The sequence below is a fragment of the Pongo abelii genome, chromosome 18, assembly GCF_028885655.2.
Source record: "Pongo abelii isolate AG06213 chromosome 18, NHGRI_mPonAbe1-v2.0_pri, whole genome shotgun sequence".
NCBI lineage: Eukaryota > Metazoa > Chordata > Mammalia > Primates > Hominidae > Pongo > Pongo abelii.
The window spans coordinates 3,792,893-3,816,799 of record NC_072003.2 but is presented as its reverse complement, the minus strand read 5'-3'; the positions used below and the strand labels follow the sequence as shown (position 1 = coordinate 3,816,799).

The 23,907-nt window shown below is 44.9% G+C and overlaps 2 protein-coding genes across 12 annotated transcripts in view; one reads left to right on the top strand and one right to left on the bottom strand.

Moving 5' to 3' along the window:
- The window catches only part of DNASE1 (deoxyribonuclease 1), a 46,805-nt gene extending 30,624 nt beyond the window's left edge, over window positions 1–16,181 (bottom strand). For 5 of the 8 annotated variants that reach the window (XM_054533343.2, XM_054533342.2, XM_054533349.2 and 2 more), the window contains exon 1: window positions 15,941–16,151. The gene's annotated coding sequence lies outside the window, so the exon portion shown is untranslated. Of the gene's footprint in view, window positions 1–15,880 lie in introns of all 8 variants that reach the window. The other 3 variants (XM_054533352.2, XM_063717541.1, XM_024233185.3) reach the window with 3 other exon arrangements.
- An 82-nt stretch (window positions 16,182–16,263) lies between these two features.
- SLX4 (SLX4 structure-specific endonuclease subunit) overlaps window positions 16,264–23,907 on the top strand; it is a 30,411-nt gene continuing 22,767 nt past the window's right edge. Inside the window, exons 1-3 of one of the 4 annotated variants that reach the window (XM_054533341.1) lie at window positions 16,264–16,327; window positions 18,985–19,445; window positions 21,180–21,404. In XM_054533341.1, coding sequence (XP_054389316.1) covers window positions 19,037–19,445; window positions 21,180–21,404 — 634 coding nt within the window. In that variant the 5' untranslated portion in view covers window positions 16,264–16,327; window positions 18,985–19,036. Of the gene's footprint in view, window positions 17,626–18,311; window positions 19,446–21,179; window positions 21,405–23,907 lie in introns of all 4 variants that reach the window. The other 3 variants (XM_002826059.6, XM_054533340.2, XM_054533339.1) reach the window with 3 other exon arrangements.

The window sequence follows — 23,907 nt, the reverse complement described above, 5'->3', positions numbered from 1 at the left end:
TCCCAATGACTTTTTTTTTTTTTTGCAGAAATAGAAAATACATGCTGAAATTCATATGGAATCTCCACGGACCCCAGATAGCCAACACCATGTTGAAAAAGAAAAACAGATTCAGGATTCACACTTCCTGATTTCAAAACTTACTAACAAACTGCAGTAATCACAACAATGTGGTACTGGCAGGAAGACAGACATACAGACCATGGGAATAGAGTTGACAGCCCAGAAATAAATCCTGTCATGTATGGTCAAATGATTTTGACAAGGACGCCAAGACCATTCAACGGGGAAAAGATAGTCTTTTTAATAAATGTTGCTGAGAAAACTGGATATCCATATGCAAAAGAACATGGATATCATATCAAAGGCATAGGAAACAAAACACAGACAAGCCAGGCGCACTGGCTCATGTAACACTTTGGGAGACTGAGGTGGAAGAATCACTTGAGCCCAGGAGTTCCAGACCAGCCTGAGCAACACAGTGAGACCTCGTCTCTATAAAAAAAAAAAAAAAAAAAAAAAAAAAATTAGCCAGCCACGGTGGCACACACCTATAATCCCATACTTGGGAGGCTTAGGTGGGAGGATGGCTTGAGCTAGAGTTCAATGCTGCAGTGAGCCATGATCATGCCACTGCACTCCAGCCAGGGTGACAGAGCAAGACCACCCTGTCTTAAAAAAAAAAAAAAAAGATATGTCACGCAAACACTAATCAAAAGACAGCTGGAGTGGCTATATTAATGTCAAACAAGCAAGGTAGACTTCATAACAAAGAAAATTACCAGTGATAAAGAGGGCTGGGTGCAGTGGCTCATGCCTGTAATCTCAGCACTTGGCCAAAATGGGAGGATCACTTGAGGCTAGGAGTTTCAGACCAGCATGGGTAACAAAGGAAGATCCTGTCTCTACCAAAAAAAAAAAAAAAAAAAATTGATAGGCACAGTGGCACGTGCCTGTAGTCCCAGCTCCTCAGAAGACTGAGGCAGGAGAATCACTGGAGCTCAGGAGTTCAAAGCTGCAGTGAGTTTTGATCACATCACTGCGCTCCAGCCTGGGTGACATAGCAAGACCCTGTCTCTAAAAAACATAAAATAAATAAGAGGGCTATTTCATAATGATAAAAAAGGTCAATTCATCAAGACAGCATAGTCCTAAGTGTATATGCATCTAACAAAAGAGATTCAAAATACATGAAACAAAAACTGACAAATGAAGAACAGACAAATCCACTATCAGAGCTGGAGACTTCAACACTTCTCAATACATAGAACCAGTAGACAGAAAATCAGCAACCTGAACACCACCATCAACCAACTGGATCTAACTGACATTTAGAGGACACTCCACCTAACAACAGAAAAATATATAGTGTTTTCAAGTGTTCAAGCTTGGAGCATTCAAGACAGACTATATTCTAAGCCATAAAAGTCACAAAACAAATTTTTAAAAATTGAAATCATATAAAGTATGATCTCTGACCATAATGGAATTAAACTAGAAACCAGTAACAGAAAAATGAGGGAACTCTCCAAACACTTGATATTAAGTAACATACTTCTAAATAACCATGGCTCAAACAGGAAGTCCTTACCACACTAGCTATTGTCTAGCAGTTATCTTCATTTTGTTCATGCTGCTGAGTTTAGTGATCGCTCACTGTGGTTTAATTTGCATTTTCTTTGACTAAATAAGTTGAACACTTCTTCATATATCTGTTGGCCACTCAAGTCTCTTGTCTATTTTTTTTTTTTTAGGATTTCTTTAGATATTAATCCTTTGTCATTGTGCATATGGTACTAGTCCTGTGCACATCACACACATCTTCTAGTCTGTGATATCTTTACACCCTTTTTGAGACAGGGTCTTGCTCTGCTGCCCAGGCTGGAGTACAGTGGCAGAATCATGGCTCACTGTAGCCTTGGCCTCTCAGGCTCAAGTGATCTTCCCACCTCAGCTTCCAGAGTAGCTGGGACTACAGGCACATGCCCCGACACCTGGCTAATTTTTAAATTTTTTATTCAGACAGGGTCTCACTATTTTGCTCAGTCTGATCTCAAACTCCTGGGCTCAAGCGATCCTTCTGCCTCGGCCTCCTGAGGTGTTGGGATTACAGGCATAAGCCACCATGCCCAGCCCTTTACACCCTCTTAATGGTGCCTTATAAAGGTTCTTAATTTTAATGTCATATAATTTGTCACTTCTTTATGGTTAGTGGCTTGTGTCCCTGTTTAAGAATTTTTTGCCTACCCCAAAGTCATGAAGATTTCCTCCTATGCCTTTTTTAGCACCTTTATTCTATATTGGCTGTTTCATTTATTTTTTTTTGACACAGGGTCTTGCTCTGTTGCCCAGGCTGGAGTAAGGAAGGGTGATTATGATTAACTGCAGCCTCAACCTCCTGGGCTCAAGTGATCCCATTTCAGCCTACTGAGTAGCTGGGAGTAGAGGCATGTGCTACCATGCTAGCTAATTTTATATAAACAATTTTTTTTGCAGCGATGGGTCTCACTACACTGCCCAGGCTGGCCTTGAACCACTGGGCTCAGGCAATTCTCTCTTCTCAGTCTCCCAAGTTTCAGAGACTACAGGAATATACCACCATGCCTAGCCCCATTAGTTTGTTTTATTGTTTTTTGTTTTGGAGACAGAGTCTCACTCTGTTGCCCAGGATGGAATGCAGTGGTGCCATCTCAGCTCACTGTAACCCCTGCCTCCAGAGCTCAAGCAATTCTCCTGCCTCAGCCTCCCAAGTAGCTGGGATTACAGGCATGCACCACCACACCTGGCTAACTTTTGTATTTTAGTAGAGACGGGGTTTCACCATGTTGGCCAGGCTGGTCTTGAACTCCTAACCTCAGGTGATCCACCCGCCTAGGCCTCCCAAAGAGCTGGGATTACAGGAGTGAGCCACTGCTCCCCGCCCCCATTAGGTTTTAATAAGAAAAACTGTAGGCTGGACATGGTGGCTCACACCTGTAATCTCAGACTGTGAGAGGCTGGGGCAGGCAAATCACTTGAGCCCAGTTCGAGACTAGCCTGGGCGCAACAGGGCAAAACCCTATCTCTACCAAAAAAAAAAAAAAAAAAAAATTAGCCAGGCATGGTGGAACGAACCTGTATTCTCAGCTACAGAAAGAGAATACAGGCTGAGGTGGGAGGACTGTTTGAGCCCGGGAGGCAGAGGTTGCAGTGACCCAAGTTCCCACTACTGCACTCCAGCCTGGGTGACGACAAAGTAAGACTCCATCTCAAAATAGAAAAGAAAAATTGATTGCAAAAAAATTGTTACACAATGTTTGCTGGTTTGGGCCACCACTGGGAATGGCTTTGTCTGTCTAGATGTTCGGATGCTGAGCACAGTCCACCCAGTTGGACTGCTCCATGTATAGTACACAGTGGCTGCTAGATTCAGGGTCTTATGGGAACAGCTTCAGCCACTGTGAACTCAGCCAGGGGCAGCAAGGGCATTCCGAAGGTTTAGAGCTCGGCATAAGGGACACTAACCCAGTGCCTAGAGCACCACCAGGTGCCTTAGCAGCTGGCCAATAACAATTTTAATGTAAAAATAAAAACTCTAGAAGAAAACATGAGGAAAAATTACTTTATAATCTCAAAGTAGAGAAGACCTTGCTAACCAAGGACACAAAAGCCACTAACCTTTTTTTTTTTGAGACGGAGTCTCGCTCTGTCACCCAGGCTGGAATGCAGTGGCACAGTCTAGGGTCACTGAAACCTCTGCCTCCCGGGTTCAAGCGATTCTCCTGCCTCAGCTTCCTGGGATTACAGGCGTGCACCACCACATCCAGCTGATTTTTGTATTTTTAGTAGAGACGGGGTTTCACCATGTTGGCCGGGCTGGTCTTGCACTCAAGTGATCCGCCTGCCTTGGCCTCCCAAACTGCTGGGATTACAGGTAGTGAGCCACTGCACCTGGCCTCCATACTGTTTTCTATATAGAGGTTATACTAATTTACAGTCCCGTCAACAGCATATAAGCATTTCCTTTTCTGTGCATCCATGCCAACATCTGTTGTTTTTTGACTTTTTAATAATAGCCATTCTGACCAGTTTAAGATGGTATCTCACTGCGGTTTTGATTTGCATTTCTGATGATTACTGATGTGAGCACTTTTTCATGTTTGTTTGCCGCTTGTATGTCTTCATTTGAGAAGTATGTGTTCTTGTCCTTTGCCTACTTTCTCTCTAATTCCTGGCCTCAAGTGATCCTCCTGCCTCAGCATCCCAAAGTGCTGGAATTACAGGTGTTAGCCACCACGCCCAGCCTTTGCTCACTTACTAATGGGTTTTTTTTTTCTTGTTGAGATCCTTGGAGATACTAGGTATTAGTCCTTTGCCAGAGGCTTAATTTGCAAATATCTTCTCCCATTCTATAGGTTGTCTATTTACTCTGTTATTTCTTTTGCTGTGCGGAAGTTTTTTCATTTAATTAAGTCCCATTTGCCTATTTTTCTTCTTGTTGCATTTGCTTTTGAGGTCTTAGTCATATATTCTTTGCCTAGGCTAATATCCAAAAGAGTTTTTCCTAGGTTTTCTTCTAAGATCTTTAGAGTCTCAGGTCTTATGTTTAAGTCTTTAATCCACTTTGAGTTAATTTTTATATGCGGTGAGAGATAGAGGTACGGTTTCATTTTTCTATATATGGTTAGCCAATTTTCCCAGCACTATTTATTGAATAGGGTGTCCTTCCCCCACTGCATATTTGACAACTTTATTGAAGATCAGTTGGTTGTAGGCAAGTGGCATTACTTCTGGGTTCTCTATTCTGTCCCACTGATCTATGGTACAAAAATATGTACAAGTACCATGCTGTTTTAGTTACTGCATGAGTAGCTAGGACCACAGGTGTGCACCACCATGCCCAGCTAATTTTTTGGGGGGGACGTGGGGGGCAGGTACATTAGACATGGAGTCTTACTATGTTGCCGAGGCTGGTCTCAAGCTCTCAGACAATCCTTTCCCCTCACTCTCCCAAAAGAGGCCTTGTAGTATAATTTCAAGTCAGGTAATGTGATGCCTCCAGCTTTGAAGAACCTTTGTTCATTACAAGGCATCATTAAGAGAATGTAAAGGTGAGCCAAACACTGCAAGAAGGTATGTGCATAAAAGAAAAGTCATCTGACTACAAAAAACTGTAAAGCTCTACATGGAAAAAATTTTATTAAAAATCAAAGCCAAGCCAGGTACAGTAGCACATAGGTGTAGTCCCAGCTACATGGGAGGCTGAAGTAGGGGGATCACTTGAGCCCAGGAGTTCAACTCTAGCCTGGGCAACATGGTAAGACTCCATCTCAAAAAAAAAAAAAATTTTTTTTGAAGTCAAATGATAAAAACTGGGAAAAAGTATTTGTAATGTTGTAACACTATATCCATTTCCATAATATAGAGTTCTTACAAATCAACAGGAAAAAGATTAATCACATAATCTTACAAACCAATAGGAAAAAGATTAATCACACAATCTAAAAGAATGCAAAGCCCACAAACATAAGGTCATAGGTAAACAAGTAGCTTTTAATCATGTGAAGAAAATACTCGTTTCCTCAATGAAAGAAATGTAAAGTAAAGCTACAAAACACCAATTTTTAACCACTGAAATAGTAAAAGACAAAATGTTTCATGACATATTCTGTGAGTGTGTGGATATGAGTAAAAAGACATTCTTTGTTAATGGAATGGAAACTGATTCAGCCTCCCTTTTTTTTTCAGTCTTGCTCTGTCACCTAGGCTGGAGTACAGTGGTGTGATCTTGGCTCACTGCAACCTCCGCCTTCCGGGTTCAAGCGATTCTCCTGCCTCAGCCTCTGGAGTAGCTGGAATTACAGGGATGCGCCACCATGCCCCGTTAATTTTATATTTTTAGTAAAGACGGGGTTTCAACATGTTGGCCACGCTGGTCTTAAACTCCTGACCTCAAGTGATCCACCTGCCTCGGTCTCCCAAAGTACTGACATTACAGGCACGAGCCACCACGCCTGGCCAATTCGGCTTCTTTAGAAGGTAACTGGGTAACACCCAAAAACACTCTGATTTACCCATATCCTTTGACCCAGCAATTCCACTTATGTTACAGGAATATCCTACAAATATATGTGCAAATCTGCATAAAAGTACATACAAGTATGTTCAATGCACCCTGAGCCATTGTAGAAGGAAATGAAAGCAATCTAACATCCCTTGATAGGTGATTGATACAATGAAATATGAATATATCCAAATGATGACATATAATGCAACTGCTAAACAAAATGATAGATTTATATGTAATAAGGAAAAATCTCCAAGACAGTTCATTAAGTTACAAAAAACGAGGTTCAGAACAATGGGTAAAATGTGCTACCGTTTATCTACATTGGGGAAAAGCAGGGATATATATTTATACTTGTATGCGCACAGAATTATCTGGAATATTTCAAGAAGCCTCTGAGGAGGGAGTTTGGAGGTCAGGGGGCCAGAAGTAGGAGGGAATTTTTGTACCCTTCTGAAGCTCCTGGAAAAAAAAATTAACAATGTACAGGTATTCTTTTCTAAAACAGGTAAACCAGGCAAGAGCAATGGCTCATGCCTGTAAACCCAGCACTTTCGGAGGCAGGAGGATCACCAGAGGCTAAGAGTTTAAGATCAGCCTGGGCAACATAGCAAGACCCCATCTCTACAAAATTTTAAAAAGTCAGTTGGGTGTGGTGGCACACGCTTGTACTCTTGGCTACTCGGGATACTGAGGCAGGAGGATTGTCTGAGCCCAAGAGTTCGAGTCTATGCTCGTGCCACTGCATTCTAGCGTGGATGACAGCAAAATCCTGCCTCTAAAAAAAATAAAAAATAGGCCGGGCACGGTGGCTCACATCTGTAATCCAAGCAATTTGGGATGCTGAGGCGGGTGGATCACAAGGTCAGGAGTTCAAGATCAGCCTGGCCAACATGGTGAAACCCCGCCTCTACTAAAAATACAAAAATTAGCCAGGCGTGGTGCAGGCGCCTGTAATCCCAGCTACTCAGGAGGCTGAGGCAGGAGAATCGCTTGAACCCGGGGAGCAGAGGTTGCAGTGAGCTGGGATTGCACCACTGCACTCCAGCCTGGGTGACAGAGTAAGACTCTGTCTCAAAATAAATAATAAACTTAAAAAAAAAAAAATCAGGCAAACCAAACAAAACACACATACCCTTTAGCCTAGAAATCCTAGATTTAGGACTCCTTCCAACAGAAATAAAAACACACATATATAGGTTATAAGTACAAAGACATTTATTGCATAATCTATAATGATAAAAACTATAAATATATCTTTATCAACAGGGGAATGTTTGATTAAATACGGAATATAATATGGCTTCCTATCTACTGACTTAGAGAAACGCTCATGATGCAATATGCATAATTCCTTTTTTTTTTTTTTTTGAGACAGGGTCTCACTCTGTCACCCAGGCTAGAGTAGAGTGGCATGATCACAGCTCACTGCAGCCTCAAAGTTACAGTGAGCTATGATCAGGCCACTCGGCACTCCAGCCTGGGTGACACAGTGAGTACTCCGTCTCCAAATAAATAAATAAAAGGTTTCTTTACTAATTATACAAAGCCTTTTGATCTCTGACATGCTTGTTACCCAGTCACGTGACTAAATGATGTGATGATGTGACTCAATGAATGTAATGTGATAAATATGACATGTAAACTTTTTAAAAGAAAAGCCATACACAGGGCTGGCGAGGTGGCTCATACCTGTAATCCCAGCGCTTTGGGAAGCCAATGCAGGCGGATCACTTGAGGTCAGGAGTTTGACAACAGCCTGGCCAACATGGTGAAACCTCATCTCTACTAAAAATACAAAAATTGGCCAGGCGTGATGGTGCATGCCTGTAGTCCCAGCTACTCAGGAGGCTGAGGCAAGAGAATCGCTTGAACCCCAGAGGCAGAGGTTGCAGTGAGGCGAGATTATGCCACTGCACTCCAGCCTAGGTGACAGACCAAGACTCTGTCTCAAAAAAAAAAAAAAAAAAAAAAGAAAAGCCATACGTATGAATTTTCGTTATATTTATAACCAATCTGCTGACTCGATGAAATATTTAGCAGAGCTGTAAATGGAAATTAGAATTTTTAAAAATACTGAGGGCCAGGCGTGGTGGCTCACACCTATAATCCCAGCACTTTGGGAGGCCAAGGCAGGAGGACCACTTGAGCCCAGGAATTTGAGACCATCCTGGGCAACACAGCAAGATCTGTGTCTACAAAAAAAATTTTTTTTTTTTAATTACCTACAGGCAGCCAGGCGCAGTGGCTCATGCCTGTAATCCCAGCACTTTGGGAGGCCGAGGCGGGCAGATCATGAGGCCCGCAGATAGAGACCATCCTGGCTAACACGGTGAAACACTGTCTCTACTAAAAATACAAAAAATTAGCCGGGCGTGGTGGCAGGAGCCTGTAGCCCCAGCTACTCGGAAGGCTGAGGCAGGAGAATGGCATGAATCTGGGAGGCAGAGCTTGCAGTAAGCCGAGATCACACCACTGCACTTCGGCCTGGGTGACAGAGCGAGACTCTGTCTCAAAAAAAAAAAACAATAAAAGAAAGAAAGAAAGAAAATTACCCACAGGCCAGGCATTATGGCTCATGCCTGTAATCCCAGCACTTTCGGAGACCAAGGTGGGCAGATCACTTGAGCTCAGGAGTTTGAGATCAGCCTGGGCAACATGGCAAAACCTTTCTCTACTAAAAATACAAAAAATTAGCCAGGTGTGGTGTTACATGCCTGTAGTCCCAGCTACTAGGGAGGCTGAGGCAGGAGGATCACTTGAGCCTGGGATGTGGAGGTTGCAGTGAGCTGAGATTGCCCCACTGCACTCCATTCTGGACGATAGAGTGTAACCCTGTCTCAAAAAAAAAAAAAAAAAAAAAATTACCCAGGAGCCCTTCTAGCCCTAGCTACAGGTAGGCTGAGTCGGGAAGATAGGGAAGTTGGGAAGATCAGGAAGATCACCTGAGCCCTGGCAGTCTGAGGCTGCCATGAGTCATGATTGTGCCACTGTACTCCAGCCTGGGCAACAGAAATGAGACCTTGTCACTAAAAAAAAATTACAAAACGGAAATAAGCAAATGTTCAGTGTAACATGTATTCCATTCTATACTACATTTTGTTCATTCATGCATTGAAGGGCATTTAGACTGAATATGAGGTGTACAAGTTTTTGTCTGAGCTTTTTTTTTTTTTTTTTGACGGAGTTTCGCTCTTGTTGCCCAGGCTGCAGTGCAATGGCACCATCTCAGCTCACCACAAACTCTGCCTCCCAGGTTCAAGCGATTCTCCCGCCTCAGCCTCCCAAGTAGTTGGGATTCAGGCACCCACCACCAAGCCCGGCTAATTTTTATAGTTTTAGTAGGGACGGGGTTTCACCATATTAGCCAAGCTAGTCTCAAACTCCTGACCAGAGGTAATCCGCCCGCCTTGGCCTCCCAAAGTGCTGGGATTACGGGCACCCGGCCCTTAAACACTTTTTCAATTTTTTTTGGACATATCCTTAGAAGTGGAATTGCTGGATCATATAATGATTTTAACTTGTTCAGTTTAAACTCAAACTGTTTCCCACAGCAGCTGTACCATTTTACATTCCCTCTATCAATGTATCAGAGTTCTAACTTCTTTACATCCTCACCAATACTTTTTTTTTTTTTTTTTTTAGGAAATGGCTGCCCTACTGGCCATGAAGCGGTATCTCACTGCGGTTTCAATTTGCACTTCTCTAATGATTCATGATGCTGATCATCTTTTCATGTGCTTGTTGGCATCTGCCATTCTTTGGAATGTCTATTCAAGTCCTACGTCCATTTTTTTTTTTTTTTTTTGGTCTTGGCTTCTTCACAGGACAAGTTCTACCACACCCATTTTCTGAGTTGTCTTTTCATTGAGTTGTAAAAGTTCTATATTGTGCTACTAGATTGTCTTAGTCCATTTGGGCTGCTCTTACAAAACACCATAGACTGGGTGGCTAATAAACAACAGTCTCTCTTGGGCCTCTTTTCTTTTTTTAAAAAATTTTTTGTAGAGATGGAGTCTCACCTTGCTGCCCAGACTGGTCTCAAACTCCTGGGCCCAAGCAATCCTCCCGCCTCCGCCTTCCAAAGTGCTGGGGATTACAGGCATGAGCCACCACACATGGCCACATGGGCCTCTATCCTTATCCTTATGCACTAATCCCATCACCTTGTGGGTGAGGCCTTCACATATGAATTGGGTATGGGGAGACATAAACATTCAGACAGCAGCATAGATTCTTATCAGGTATATGATTAACAAATATCTCCCATTCTGTGGGTTGTCTTCTCATTTTCTTGATAGTGTACTTTTACATACAAAAGTTTTTAATTTTGATGAAATCCAATTAATTATTTTTTGTTGTTTCTGCTTTTAGTGTCATATCTAGAGTCTACTGCCAACTCCAAGGTCATAAAGATTTACCCTTGTATTCTTTTTTTTTTTTTTTTTTTGAGATGGAATTTCGCTCTTGTTGACTAGGCTGGAGCGTAGTGGCGCGACCTCGGCTCACTGCAACCTCCACCTCCCAGGTTCAAGTGATTCTCCTGCCTCAGCCTCCCGAGTAGCTGGGATTACAGGTGCACGCCACCTGCTAACTTTCTATTTTAGTAAAGACAGGGTTTCTCCACATTGGTCAGGCTGGTCTCAAACTCCTGACCTCTGGTGATGCCAAAAGTGCTGGGATTACAGGGGTGAGCCACCACGCCCGGCCTACCCTTATATTCTTCTAAGAGTTTTATAGTTTTCACTTTTACATTGGGTCTTTGATCCATTCTAATATTTGTACATGGTATGAGGTAAGGGTCTAACTTCATTCTTTTGCATGTGATATCCTGTTATCCCAGCTCCATTTGTGGAAGACACTACTCTTTCACCATTGACTAGTCTTGGCATCCTTGACAAAATCAATTGCTCATAAATGTAAGGGTTTATTTCCAGACTTTCAATTCTCTTCCACTGACCCATATGTCTATCCTTATGCTAGTACAGTACCACACAGTCTTCATTACTATAGCTTGTAATAAGTTTTGATATAAGGAAGTACGTTCTTGAAAAAGAACAAAGTGGCTATTTGGGTTTTGGGTATTAAGAGCCCCTTGCAATTACATATGAATTTATTTTATTTATTTATTTATTTATTTATTTATTTCAGACAGAGTCTCACTCTATCACCCAGGCTGGAGTGTAGTGTTGTGATCTTGGATCACTGCAACCTCCATCTCCTTTTATTTGAGACAGAGTCTCACTCTATCACCCAGGCTGGAGTGTAGTGTTGTGATCTTAGATCACTGCAACCTCCATCTCCTGGGTTCAAGGGATTCTCCCGCCTCAGCCTTCCAAGTAGCTGGGATTATAGGTATCGGCCACCACACCCGGCTAATTTTTATAGTTTTAGTAGAGACGGGTTTCATCATGTTGGCCAGGCTGGTCTCGAACTCCTGACCTCAAGTGATCTGCCTGACTCAGACTCCCAAAATGCTGGGATTACAGGCGTGAGCCACCGCACCCGGGCAATTCCATACGAATTTTAACATCGGTCTATCCACTTCTGCAAAAATTAAAAGGTTGTTGGGATTTTGGTAGGGATTATGCTGGTAGATGCTTTGGGGGGAGTTTTGCTGTCTGAAACCTCCCTTAAATTTGTCTAGCAGAACATACAGAGCAAAATCACACAAAGGCAGCAGTGGCAGGCAGCACACTGAGAGAAATGCAGTGTAATTCATCTCGAATAACTTTTGTACATTGATACACGTAAAAACAGTTATTTCCTCTCCTGATTTCACCAATTTTAGCAGTCTAGAAAATGTGACTATACAACAGTAAATAAAAGTTAACATGACCAAAGAACTGAGGAGACAATTCTTTCCTTGTTTAATCTGCTGTCTCCCCAACCCTTGTCAAGATAAAGGAGAGGGAGGTGGACTGGTTATGGCTTTACAATTTATAATCAAACCACAGACCTGGGATAAGGGCCCTTCAATTCATCCTCCAAACTGTTTAAAACATTAACTGGGTGGAAGATGCCAGAAGCTTTCAAAAAGGAAATATTCCAGGAGGGTAAGGACGTTATAATCACAGCATCTTCAACCTTTGCCTTTTTGCCCTGAACCCAAAAATTACCAACTCCTATGAACTGGGAAAACAGCACATCTATTTGGAATAACACAGTTTTTTCATGTACTTCTGCATCCATTTTCTCTTTCAGATAAACCCTGTAAAGTTTACCAAACACAAGGACTGTCTGCACCTTTCAGTATCTGACATCTTCTTTCATCTCCCTGGTTGTTCTGACAGTGCAGTGGGTTTCCGCCTCAAATGCTGACAGGGAACACACAATATTATTCCTACTGAAATAACATCCATCTAGTAACACTGTTTCTGAACACTGCCCCTCAACTTAGTCATACTGGGTGACTTCTAACTAACAGCATGAACTCCAGGGCTTCTGCTGGAGTAACAGTCACGATAGAGTCCAGGACAAGGTGGCTCCCATTGTTCACCCTGGGCCCAAAGAAGCAGCTGCCCCAGTTATGGATGGCTTTGTTCCTTGAAGAGAGGAATTATGTATAATTGGAAATCCCATGCACCACCCTGACCCAGCTCTTGCCATCTCTCTTATACTTAGCCTACAGTGTTTGTTCAGTTGGTGCTGGTTAAATGCAGTGCTTCTCAATCTTGAGACCATCAGCATCATCTGTGAAACTTTCAAAAGACACAGGTTCAAAGATTTATTCAGTAGGCCTAAGAGTAGTGTCCCAGCCTCTCCAATTAAAAAAAAAATTCCACAGGTGATTCAGTTGAGAATCTCAGATTTAAGAAAACTGTCTTTTCTAAACCACACTTCAACTAATTTATTTTATGTAAATAAATAATATAGCCAGATTTGGGGTTCGGGGAGGGAGGTAGAAAAGACTTTCTTCACCAGGACTCTAAGAGATTTAAATCCTAAATAAGAGGAAACAGGCACTTCATTTTCAGTCTGACTGGAAAACAGTAATTTCTACCATTACAACTATCCTTCCTATCATCCCAGCCATGTCCATGTTTATTAGCTGTTTAAAAAAATTTTCTGTATCCTATGATATTTTGAAATCTTAAAAATCTTGCTGGCAGGGAGACTGCCTCTCCCAGGGCTAATTCCTCAAGATAGTAAACAACTTACTTGGGAGCATGCCTCTCACAGGCAAGTCAGCCTCCACCTTTATCTAACTCTCACACACCAAGCCAGTATTTATCCTGCCCTAAATCATCCATGGCCAGGTACCAAGCAACCAGAGACCACCCAAAGGCAAAGCCTGACGGAATTACTTAAATTATCCAATCCTAAAATGTTTACTCCACCCTGACTTGCTATTCCTGAGGAACCCCATAAAGGCTCTGGCCTGGACTTTCTCCTTGTTCCTATTTCTTCCTCCTAACCAAAAGCTGATGCCTTCCTTGTGGCTCTGAACGTGGTGGCATGCCTCCTTTTCTTGAGAAATGTTAAGTAAGAAATTATTTCAGGCCAGGCGCGGTGGCTCACGCCAGTAATCCCAGCCCTTTGGGAGGTCCAGGCAGGAAGATCGCCTTAAGTCAGGAGTTCGAGACCAGCCTGGCCAACATGGTGAAACCCCGTCTCTACTAAAAATACAAAAAATTACGCCGGGTGCGGTGGCTCACGCCTGTAATCCCAGCACTCTGGGAGGCCGAGGCGGGCAGATCACGAGGTCAGGAAATTGAGACCATCCTGGCTAATATGGTGAAACCCGTCTCTACTAAAAATACAAAAAATTAGCCAGGTGTGGTGGCGGGCGCCTGTAGTCCCAGGTATTCGGGAGGCTGAGGCAGGAGAATGGCGTGAACCCGGAAGGCAGAGCTTGCAGTGAGCCGAGATCACACCACTGCACTCCAGCCTGGGCGACAGAGCAAGATTTTGTCTAAAAAAAAAAAAAAAAAAAAAATTAGCCAGGCGCGGTTGCGGGCCCCTGTAATCCCAGCTACTCGGGAGGCTGAGGCAGGAGAATCGCTTGAACCAGGGCGGTGGAGGTTGCACACACCACTGCGCTCCAGCCTGGGCAACAAGAGCCAAACTCCGTCGAAAACGAAGCAAGGAAGGGAAGGAAGGAAAGAGAAATTATTTCAACAGCACTGGCCTCTCCATGTCGTCACTCAGACTCCTCTATAAATTCAAGTCCCAAGACACCCTGCCCTACCCATGCCTCTGGGCTGCTTATCATTCTTAGTTCTGTCTACTTTACCCAGTTGGAAACCATATTACAAACTAACTTAGATTTCCAAGCCAGAGAGCAAGTAAACACTTCCTAAATCCTTCATCAAGGAAAACCTCTTGGAAGGTTTTGAAGCTCAACATTCAGAATCAAATGTAGCCTTACCCAGTAATTCCACTCCTAGAACACAAAAACTTGTGTTATGAACACGAAATGTTCATAGCAGCATTATTTCTAACAGCCAAAAAGTAAAAACATCCATATGCCCATCACCTGATAAATGGATAAACAAAACATGGTCTATCCAAACACGTGATTATGCAGCCATGAAAAGGCATGCAGTACTGATTCATGCTACATGGATGAAATCTTGAAAACATGCTTAATAAAAGCCCAGCAGAAAAAGCCAAGTATCACGATTCCATTTCACAAAATGTACTGAATACGCAAAACCAGAGACAGAAAGCCAATTAGTGACTGCCAGGGGATGGGGTCGGGGGAATTGCGGAGTGACTACTAATGGGTACGGCAGGTTCGATTTGGGGTTTTAAAACGTTCTGGAATTAGCGACGATGGCTGCAAATCCTGTGAACGTACTGAAAACCACTGAATGTACACTTCAAGTGTGCATTTTATGAGATTGTATCTTTTAAAAAACGTATTGTTTGCCCTGCAAACTGATTCCTTTACACTTCTCCTGTGTTCATTATTTCAGTGACTGGAGGCACACTACTCTCAGATGCTAAGGCCAGAAACCGGCAAATCGTTAACAATTGGGTCTTAACTATGCTCGATATTTCTCCATTCTTTTCGCTCCACTTCCTAATTCGGGCCGCTCTCACTTTTCATCTAGATTATGTAATAGCCTCCTAATGGGTGTCCTGGCCTCATCTGTTCTCACTGTAATTAGGCCTTTAAAAACAAAATCTTACGCCGGGCGTGGTGGCTCACGCCTGTAATCTCAGCGCTTTGGAAGGCCGAGGCGGGAGGATCTCTTGAGGCCAGGGTTCGAGACCAGCCTGGGCAACATAGTGAGACCCCCCCCCCCCCCCCGCCGCCCGTCTCTACTTAAAAAAAAAAAAAAAAAAAGCCTTGAGCGGTGGCTAACGCCTGTAATCCCAGCACTTGCTGGAAGGCCGAGGCGGGCGGATCACCTGAGGTCAGGAGTTGGAGACCAGCCTGGGCAACAGAGTGAAACCCACTCTCTACTAAAAACACAAAAATTAGCCGGGCGTGGTGACGGGCGCCTGTAATCCTAGCTACTTGGGAAAGTGAAGCACAAGAATCGCTCGAACCCGGGAGACAGAGGTTGCAGTGAGCCGAGATCGCGCCACTGCCCCCCAGCCTGGGCAACAAGAGCAAAACTCCGTCTCAAAAAACAAACAACAAAAAACCTTCAATGGCTCCCGACGACCCCAAGTTGAAGCCTTAATATGATGTGTAAAGTCCCTCAAAAGCCAAGCCGGGGCAAACCTCTGCCACCTTTCCCCCAGGCCCTGGCTGGCTTCACCCTAGCCCTGCGGAAAAGCTCGGGCATCCCCTCCAGGCCGCTGCCGCGCGGTATAATCCCCTCTTCACGTAGCTAACCCTCCCCCGACCTCCAGGCCTCGACTCTCACGCCACCCCACCTGAGAGGAAGCTTCCCGGGCCCCCAGGCCAGATTTGGTGCCTCTCCCGGTCCCCCTCACCCCGTCCACTCTCCGCTCCACAGGCAGGTATGCCCAGAGGGGGCCGCCATTGTATCCGCGAACATTTCCTGAGCCAGCTGGGGAGGAACCAGACTTTATCTCAAAGCCGCCCCAGTGCCCTAAACTCGCCCTAACTCTTTCCCAACAACTAATAGACTCCACCTGAAGCAAGCGCCGCTTCCGCCCCGCCCCGCCTCCTGCCGACCGGAAGCGCTGGCCGCCGCGGGCCCGCGCCCGGCGCCGCAGAGGAAGACGGGAAGCGAGGCTGCCGCACCACCGCGCGCGCCCGCTCTGCGCCTGCGTGCAGGCAATTCTCCGCGGGGGCGCGGGCGGCGCATGCGCAGGCGCGCGAGTCTCCGTTAAGAAGGTGCCGCGGCGGCGCCGGAGGTAGGAGGAGTCGGGCTGTGGGGCTGGGAGTCTGCACCCGGGAGGCGGAGGTCCTGTCATTTCGGGCCGTTCTCGCTTTCCTGAGGGAGAAGAGCCTTTCTCGCCCGTCTCCCTCGCTGGCTCCGTGGCCTCGATAGGCCCGCAGCCCCGACGGAGAGGCAGGAGCCGCGCTCGGGTGGAGAGGGGCCGGGGCCCGCCTGGAGGGAGGAGGGTGGCGGATCCGGATCCCCACGGTGGTCTCGGTCCGGGCCAGTCCGGGGATCGGGGTTCTCCGTCTGACTTTAGAGCCGTTAGAGTCTTTGGCAGCCCTTTTCCCAGACGGGGAACCCCTCAGCCCCTTTCCGTAGGTCGCCAGGTTGGGGGAAGAGGGAGGGTCCGCCCCTTACCGATCCATTCATTCATCCCGCGCCTGCTGTGAGCCGTGCGCTGCGGTAGGTACGAAGCGAGGAGGCACAAGTCCCCTTCCCTCTGGAAACCTGCAGGCTTGCAGGATCCGTTATGTCATTCAGTAAATCTTGATTGGGCACCTATAGGAGGAGATAGACTGTTGTGAGGTTCATATCAACAGAGATGCGGAGATAAACACAGTTGTGGAGGGTGGAATTTGTTCCAGCCGCTCCCCGCATCCAACAGGATAAAATTCACTTAGCCTAACCTGACCTTCCAGGCCCTCGTGAGCCGATCCTTGCTCTCCCCGCAGCCTTTTCTCCTACACCTTTCTCTCTATTCCCATTATACCGAACTCTTTGCAATTCATGAATTCAACAAGTAGTTGTGGAGCACTTATTTCAAGTCAGGCACCGAATCAGCCAAAGAGGTTGCAAAGTAAAATAGATGGATCTCTACCCTCCTGCAGTGTTGAGCTTAATGGGGGACAGATAATAAGCCGATGAATAAAAACACAAGAGCGGATAGTTTGGAACCACGCTTCCTGGGTTTGATCCCAGCCCTGCCACTTTGAAAGCTGTTCCTGAACCGGCTTTGAGCCAGTTCCTCATTCTGCTTGCTCGTGTTACCTTGCGGTAAAGAGAGGATGACAAGAGATTCCACCATATAGGCTTCTTGTAAGGATTAAATGAGTTTGACTTGAAAAGCAATTGGAACAGTGCTTGGCACACAGTAAGCATTCAATAGTTATTATCTGTTTCATATGATTATAACCTATGACAGATGCCACTATGAAAACAGTGGACGATGATAGGGATTACCGGGGATGGAGAGGGTCCATAAAGGATTAGAGAACACTTCTCTAAGAAGACACAGAAGAGAATGAGCCACCCATACAAAGTAGATTCCAGGTAGGAGTATTTTCAGCTCTGGAAAACAAAATGATTAATTAGATTCCTTGGAGAGTGGAGATTGCATTATTGTATTTGAAAGGAATAACTTTCTGCCATTGGGTCATTCAGTTTTGATTTTTGAACCCCACTTAGCTGTGCGCCAAAGTAAATAACCATGCCCACAAGGCCCAACCTTTGCATAGAGGCGACATTCTAGTCATCCAGGTTTGGAGAGCCTTGCTGGGTTGAGAAGATAAGGAAAAGTGACCTTTTCTCTCCTGAGTGTTCATGAGAATATAATTTCTCTGTCTCTTATGTTGCAGTATTTACAGAAAGAGCCTCTTTAACAGCCAGGGGTCTTAGATCAGTGTAGGAGATAGTTTTCCTAGATTTGGGGATCACCTGTCTCTGTGGTGACTGCCTTTCATGGGGTTTGCTCCCTACATTTCAGTTAAGAAAACATTCTCCCAGGATGCACATATCTTAATACCTGTGGAAGAACATGCTTTGACAGGTTTCTAGATCCTTCTGTCGTAATGTCTCATAGGACGGTTAGACCATGTTAACCAGGCTGGACTGAGTATTTGACAGTATTGTTACTCTGAAGACTTTTCCCTCACCCCACATGCCCTTGTCCCTCCCTGGAAGAACTGGCATAAAATGACAATGTCTGATTACACTTACACGCTTTTGGTTTTCCACAGATGTGAAATTAAGTGAACCATATATGTTTCATCATCGTGGAGATCTTGGAGAATTATCTGAGCACCAGGTTCATATGTATTCGATCTCAGAGGCGTCTATTGGACAACAAAACACTCTTTCAGTTGTGAACTTTATTTATTTATTATTATTATTTTTTGAGACAGAGTTTTGCTCTTGTTGCCCAGGTTAGAGTGTAGTGGCACGATCTCGGCTCTCTGCAATCTCTGCCTCCCAGGTTCAAGGGATTCTCTTGCCTCTGCCTCCCGAGTAGCTGGGATTACAGGCGTCTGCTACCACACCTGGCCAATTTTTTGTATTCTCAGTTGAAACGAGGTTTCACCATATTGGCCAGGCTGGTCTCGAACTTCTGACCTCAGGTGATGCACCCCCCGCGTCCTCCAAAAGTGCTGGGATTACAAGTGTGAGCCACCGCGCCCGGCCCAGTTGTGGACTTTAACAGAGGGAAGCTTTAAACATGTTTAACCACAGGCCCAATTTGAACAAAGATACTTCAATCATTATAGAGAGGAAAACAGTACTTTTTGTTCAAATGTGCAAACTCTCCAAGTATCTAATGGAGAAGTAGAGAGGAACCCTAATGAAACTGAGTGTGAATGAGGCTCAGCTAGGCTTTTACTTGGGTTCACTTTCTCATCTGTCTGTATGTCCCAGGATTGACCCTCGCTCCTCTGAAGACCAGCCTGAAAGCCTTAAAACTGGTCAGATGATGGATGAGTCTGATGAGGACTTTAAAGAACTCTGTGCTAGCTTTTTCCAAAGAGTGAAAAAACATGGAATCAAGGAAGTGTCAGGAGAAAGGAAGACACAAAAGGCCGCCTCAAACGGCACTCAGATAAGAAGCAAATTGAAAAGGACCAAACAAACTGCTACCAAGACCAAAACCCTTCAAGGCCCTGCAGAGAAGAAACCTTCATCTGGCAGCCAGGCCCCTAGGACTAAAAAGCAAGGGGTAACCAAATGGCAAGCAAGTGAACCGGCCCTCTCTGTGAATGGGGAGGGGGGTGTGCTTGCCTCTGCTCCAGATCCGCCTGTGCTCTGGGAAACAGCACAAAACACCCAGACGGGTAACCGGCAAGAACCATCGCCAAACCTTTCTAGAGAGAAAACCAGAGGTAATTTGTACTCTTTTAAACCAGGGGCTGGAAAACTTCCTGGAAAGGGCCAGATCGTAAATATTTTGGCTTTGTAGGCCATACAGACTCTGTCACAACTACTCAACTCTGCTGTCATAGTGAGAAAGCAGGCGTGGACAATATGTAAATGAACAGGCATGGCCATATGCCAGTAAAACTTTATTTACAAAAACAGGCAGCCAGCCACATGACCGTAGTTTGCTAACTTTTGGTTTGTTTTTATTTATTTTTTAATTTTTAAGCTTAAAAAAAAATTTAGAGCTGGAGGTCTCACTATGTTGCCCAGGCTGGTCTTGAACTCCTGGGCTCAAGCAATCCTCGTGCCTCAGCCTCTCAAAGTGCTGGGATTACAGGCGTAAGCCACTGTGCCCGGCTGACTGTTTAAACAACAGTCAAGAAAAATATAACCCCTGTGTGAATTTTTCACATAATTATGTTTGCAGTCCTCTGCTCTTTCAGAATTTCCTATGAAATTCTGTTATATGATTGACATGAGTTACACAAACAACACAATAATGCTGCTTCTCTTGTTTTCTTGAATTTATTCCAAAGTGGGTAAGTTGGACTGGGCCAGCCAATTTGGATAGGCTGCTGAGAGGGCCGCATGAGGGCGCTGTGTGGGCTCAAGTTCCAGGAGAATCTTCAGGTTCTTTCTTTCTCTCTCTGAAGACCTTTGAATCTTTTCCTTTGTTATTGTTATTGATTTATTTACTTACTTAGTTTTTAGAGACAGGATCTTGGTCTGTCACCCAGGCTGGAGTGCAGTGGTGCTGTCATAGCTCACTGCAGCCTTGACCTCCCAGGTTCAAGCAGTCCTCCCTGCCTCAGCCTCCCGAGCAGCTGGGACCACAGGCACCCACCACCGTGCCTGGATAATTTTTTAACTGTTTAAAGCAGTTTTCTTGCCCTGCTGCCCTTGGTATACTGAGCTATATGCTTAGTACACATTCTTCATGCAAAACTGAAAACTAGCTTTGCATATATAATACACCATGGGCTCCCTGAGCTCCTGAGTTCTATTTCTAAATTTCCCTTACCCTCACTTCCTGATCTTAATAACCTCTCAGTAGAGTGGTGGTAGAGTCTCAGATCGCAGAGATTACTGGAAGGCGTCAGCAGTGTTGCCTCACCAACTTTACTGGTCTCTCGTGCTCTTTGCCAGTCGGATGAAATCTATGCATGGTTCCCCCAAAACACGTATCCATGCACACACCTGCAAAACTGGCACACAACTTCATGGGGTTCATGGATCCCCATTGAAGATCATCTGTGGATCCCAAGTTAAAGAAGAACTGATCTAGGACATAAACCTTTGTCATTAATATTTCTTTAATAATAGCTTTATTGGGGTATAATTGATATTCCATAAAATTCACCCTTTAAAAGGGTATGGTTCAGTGGTTTTTAGTATATTCACAGAGTTGTCCAACCATCACCACTACCTAACTTTAGAACAGTTTTATCATCCTAAAAATAAACCCCGTGCTCATTAGCAGTCGCATCCCATTCCCCTCCTGTTATTGATATTTATGTCTATATTGCCATAAACAAAGAGGTTACCAACAAGCAACCAGTCCTCTTCACATTTGTGAGTCAAACCTAAACTAGTTGATAAAAAACTCTTGAAACTTGCGTCTAACCTGTATCTGGTAGAAAAGTTCTTTTATTTCTCCAGCTACAACAGATGGTTGTGAATATTTTCCTCCTTGCCAGAGAATGTGCCCAACAGCGACTCCCAGCCTCCTCCTTCCTGTTTGACAACAGCAGTGCCAAGTCCCTCCAAACCCCGCACAGCACAATTGGTCCTACAGCGAATGCAGCAGTTCAAGAGAGCAGACCCCGAGCGTTTGAGACACGCTTCAGAAGAGTGCTCCCTTGAGGCTGTGCAGGAAGAAAATGTCCCAAAGAATCCTCAAGAGGAGATGATGGCAGGGAATGGTATGATGAGTGTGTTTCTGTCTTCCACACAGAGATAAGTTAATATAACTCTGAGGAAGGGAGGCGGGAAGGAATCAGCATTTATTGAGTTTCTTCTGTGGATAGGCTCTCTGCTTGATGTTTTACCTTTGCCACTTCACTGGATCTAGCCAGAGAATGAAGAGTCTCTAGGGTCATTTCCCACCTAGCTTCCTTGATAAGGTACCGCTTTTTTTTTTTTTTTTTTTTCTGAGACAGAGCCTTGCTCTGTCACCCAGGCTGGAGTGCAGTGACATGATCTCAGCTCACTGCAACCTCTACCTCCCAGGTTCAAGCAATTATCTTGCCCCAGCCACTGGGATTACAGACGTGCGCCACCATACCTGGCCAATTTTTGTATTTTTAGTAGAGACAGGGTTTCGCCTAGTTGGCCAGGCTGGTCTCGAACTCCTGACCTCGAGTGATCTGCCTACCTCAGCTCCCCAAAGTGCTGGGATTACAGGCGTGAACCATTGCGCCTGGCCCTCTTCCTTTTTTTTTTTTCTTTTTTTGAGATGGAGTCTCGCTCTGTCGCCCAGGCTGGAGTACAGTGGCACGATCTCAGCTCACTGCAAGCTCCGCCTCCCGGGTTCACGCCATTCTCCTGCCTCAGCCTCCCGAGTAGCTGGGACTACAGGCTCCCACCACCACGCCCGGCTAATTTTTTGTATTTTTAGTAGAGATGAGGTTTCACCATGTTAGCCAGGATGGTCTCGATCTCCTGACCTTGTGATCCACCTGCCTCGGCCTCCCAAAGTGCTGGGATTACAGGTGTGAGCCACTGTGCCCGGCCTCCTTTTTAAAAAATTATGACTTTTTATTATGAAAGCTTTCCCTTTCAGTTTTTTCCTTTTTTTTTCCTTACAAAAGATAACCCTCAGTATTCATAGAAAACTTTTCCTTCCAGAAAAGGTTTTTTTGTTGTTGTTGTTTTAATTACAATGAAGCCAGGCATGATGGCTCATGCCTATAATCCCAAAACTTTGGGAGGCCAAGGCAGGAGGACTACTTGAGGTCACAAGTTCAAGACCAGCCTGGACAAAATAGTGAGACCCCATCTCTACAAAAAAATTTTAGGGGCCGGGCGCGGTGGCTCACGCCTGTAATCCCAGCACTTTGGGAGGCCAAGGTGCGCAGATCACAAGGTCAGGAGATTGAGATCATCCTGGCTAACACAGTGAAACCCCATCTCTACAAAAAATACAAAAAAATTAGCCACGTGTGGTGGCAGGTGCCTGTAGTCCCAGCTACTCAGGAGGCTGAGGCAGGAGAATGGCGTGAACCTGGGAGACAGAGCCGAGATCGCACCACTGCACTCCAGCCTGGGCGACAGAGCAAGACTCTGACTCAAAAAAAAATTTTTTTTTTAATTAGCTGGGCACGATGGTGTACAACTGTAGTCCCAGCTACTTGGGAGGCTGAGGCGGGAGGACTGCTTGAGCCCAGGAGGTTGAGCTGCAGTGAGCTGTGATTGCATCATTGCACTCCAGGGCAACAGAGTGAGACCCTGTCTCAAAAAAAAAAAAAATATTACAATGAATCCCCTAATCCCCTATACCTCAATCTAGATTTAACAAATGTTAACATTTGGCCATTTGTTTTTTTATGTCTTTATAAATATGCATATTTTTCTTTTTTTTTTTTTTTGAGATGGAGTCTTGGTCTGTCTCCCAGGTTGGAGTGCAATGGCGTGATCTCGGCTCACTGCAACCTCCACCTCCCGGGTTCAAGCCATTCTCCTGCCTCAGCTTCCAGGTAGCTGGGACTACAGGCATGCACCACCACGTCCAGCTAAGTTTTGTATTTTTAGTAGAGATGGGATTTCACCATGCTGGCCAGGCTGTTCTCAAACTCCTGACCTCGTGATCTGCCCACCTCAGTCTCCCAAAGTGCTGGGATTACAGACGTGAGCCACAATGCCTAGCCAAGCATACATATTTTTCTTCCATATTATCTGAAGGTAAATTATAGACATTAGGATCCTTCACCCCTAGATTCTGCTGCATAACCACAATACCATTATCACGCTTAATTCCATAATAGTGCCTGGCATCCAGTTCAAATTCAAATTTCCCTGGTTGTCTCAAGGTTATTTTTTGTAGCTGGTTTCTTTTTTTTCTGAACAAGCATTCAGTAAGTTCACACACTGCATATTGCTGTAGCTCAGCAGTATCCTAAGGTCTAGATTCTAGAATAGTCCCCGTTTCCTTTTGTTTTCCATGACACTTTTTTTTTTTTTTTTTTTTTTTGACAGAGGCTTGGCTAGAGTGCAGTGGCGCGATCTCGGTTCACTGCAACCTCTGCCTCCCAGGGTCAAGCTATTCTCGTGCCTCAGCCTCCTGAGTAGCTGGGATTACAAGCACCCACCACCACACCCGGCTAATTTTTTTGTATTTTTAGTAGAAATGGGATTTCACCATGTTGCCCAGGCTGGTCTTGAACTCCTGAGCTCAGGCGATCTGCCCTCCTCAGCCTCCCAAAGTGC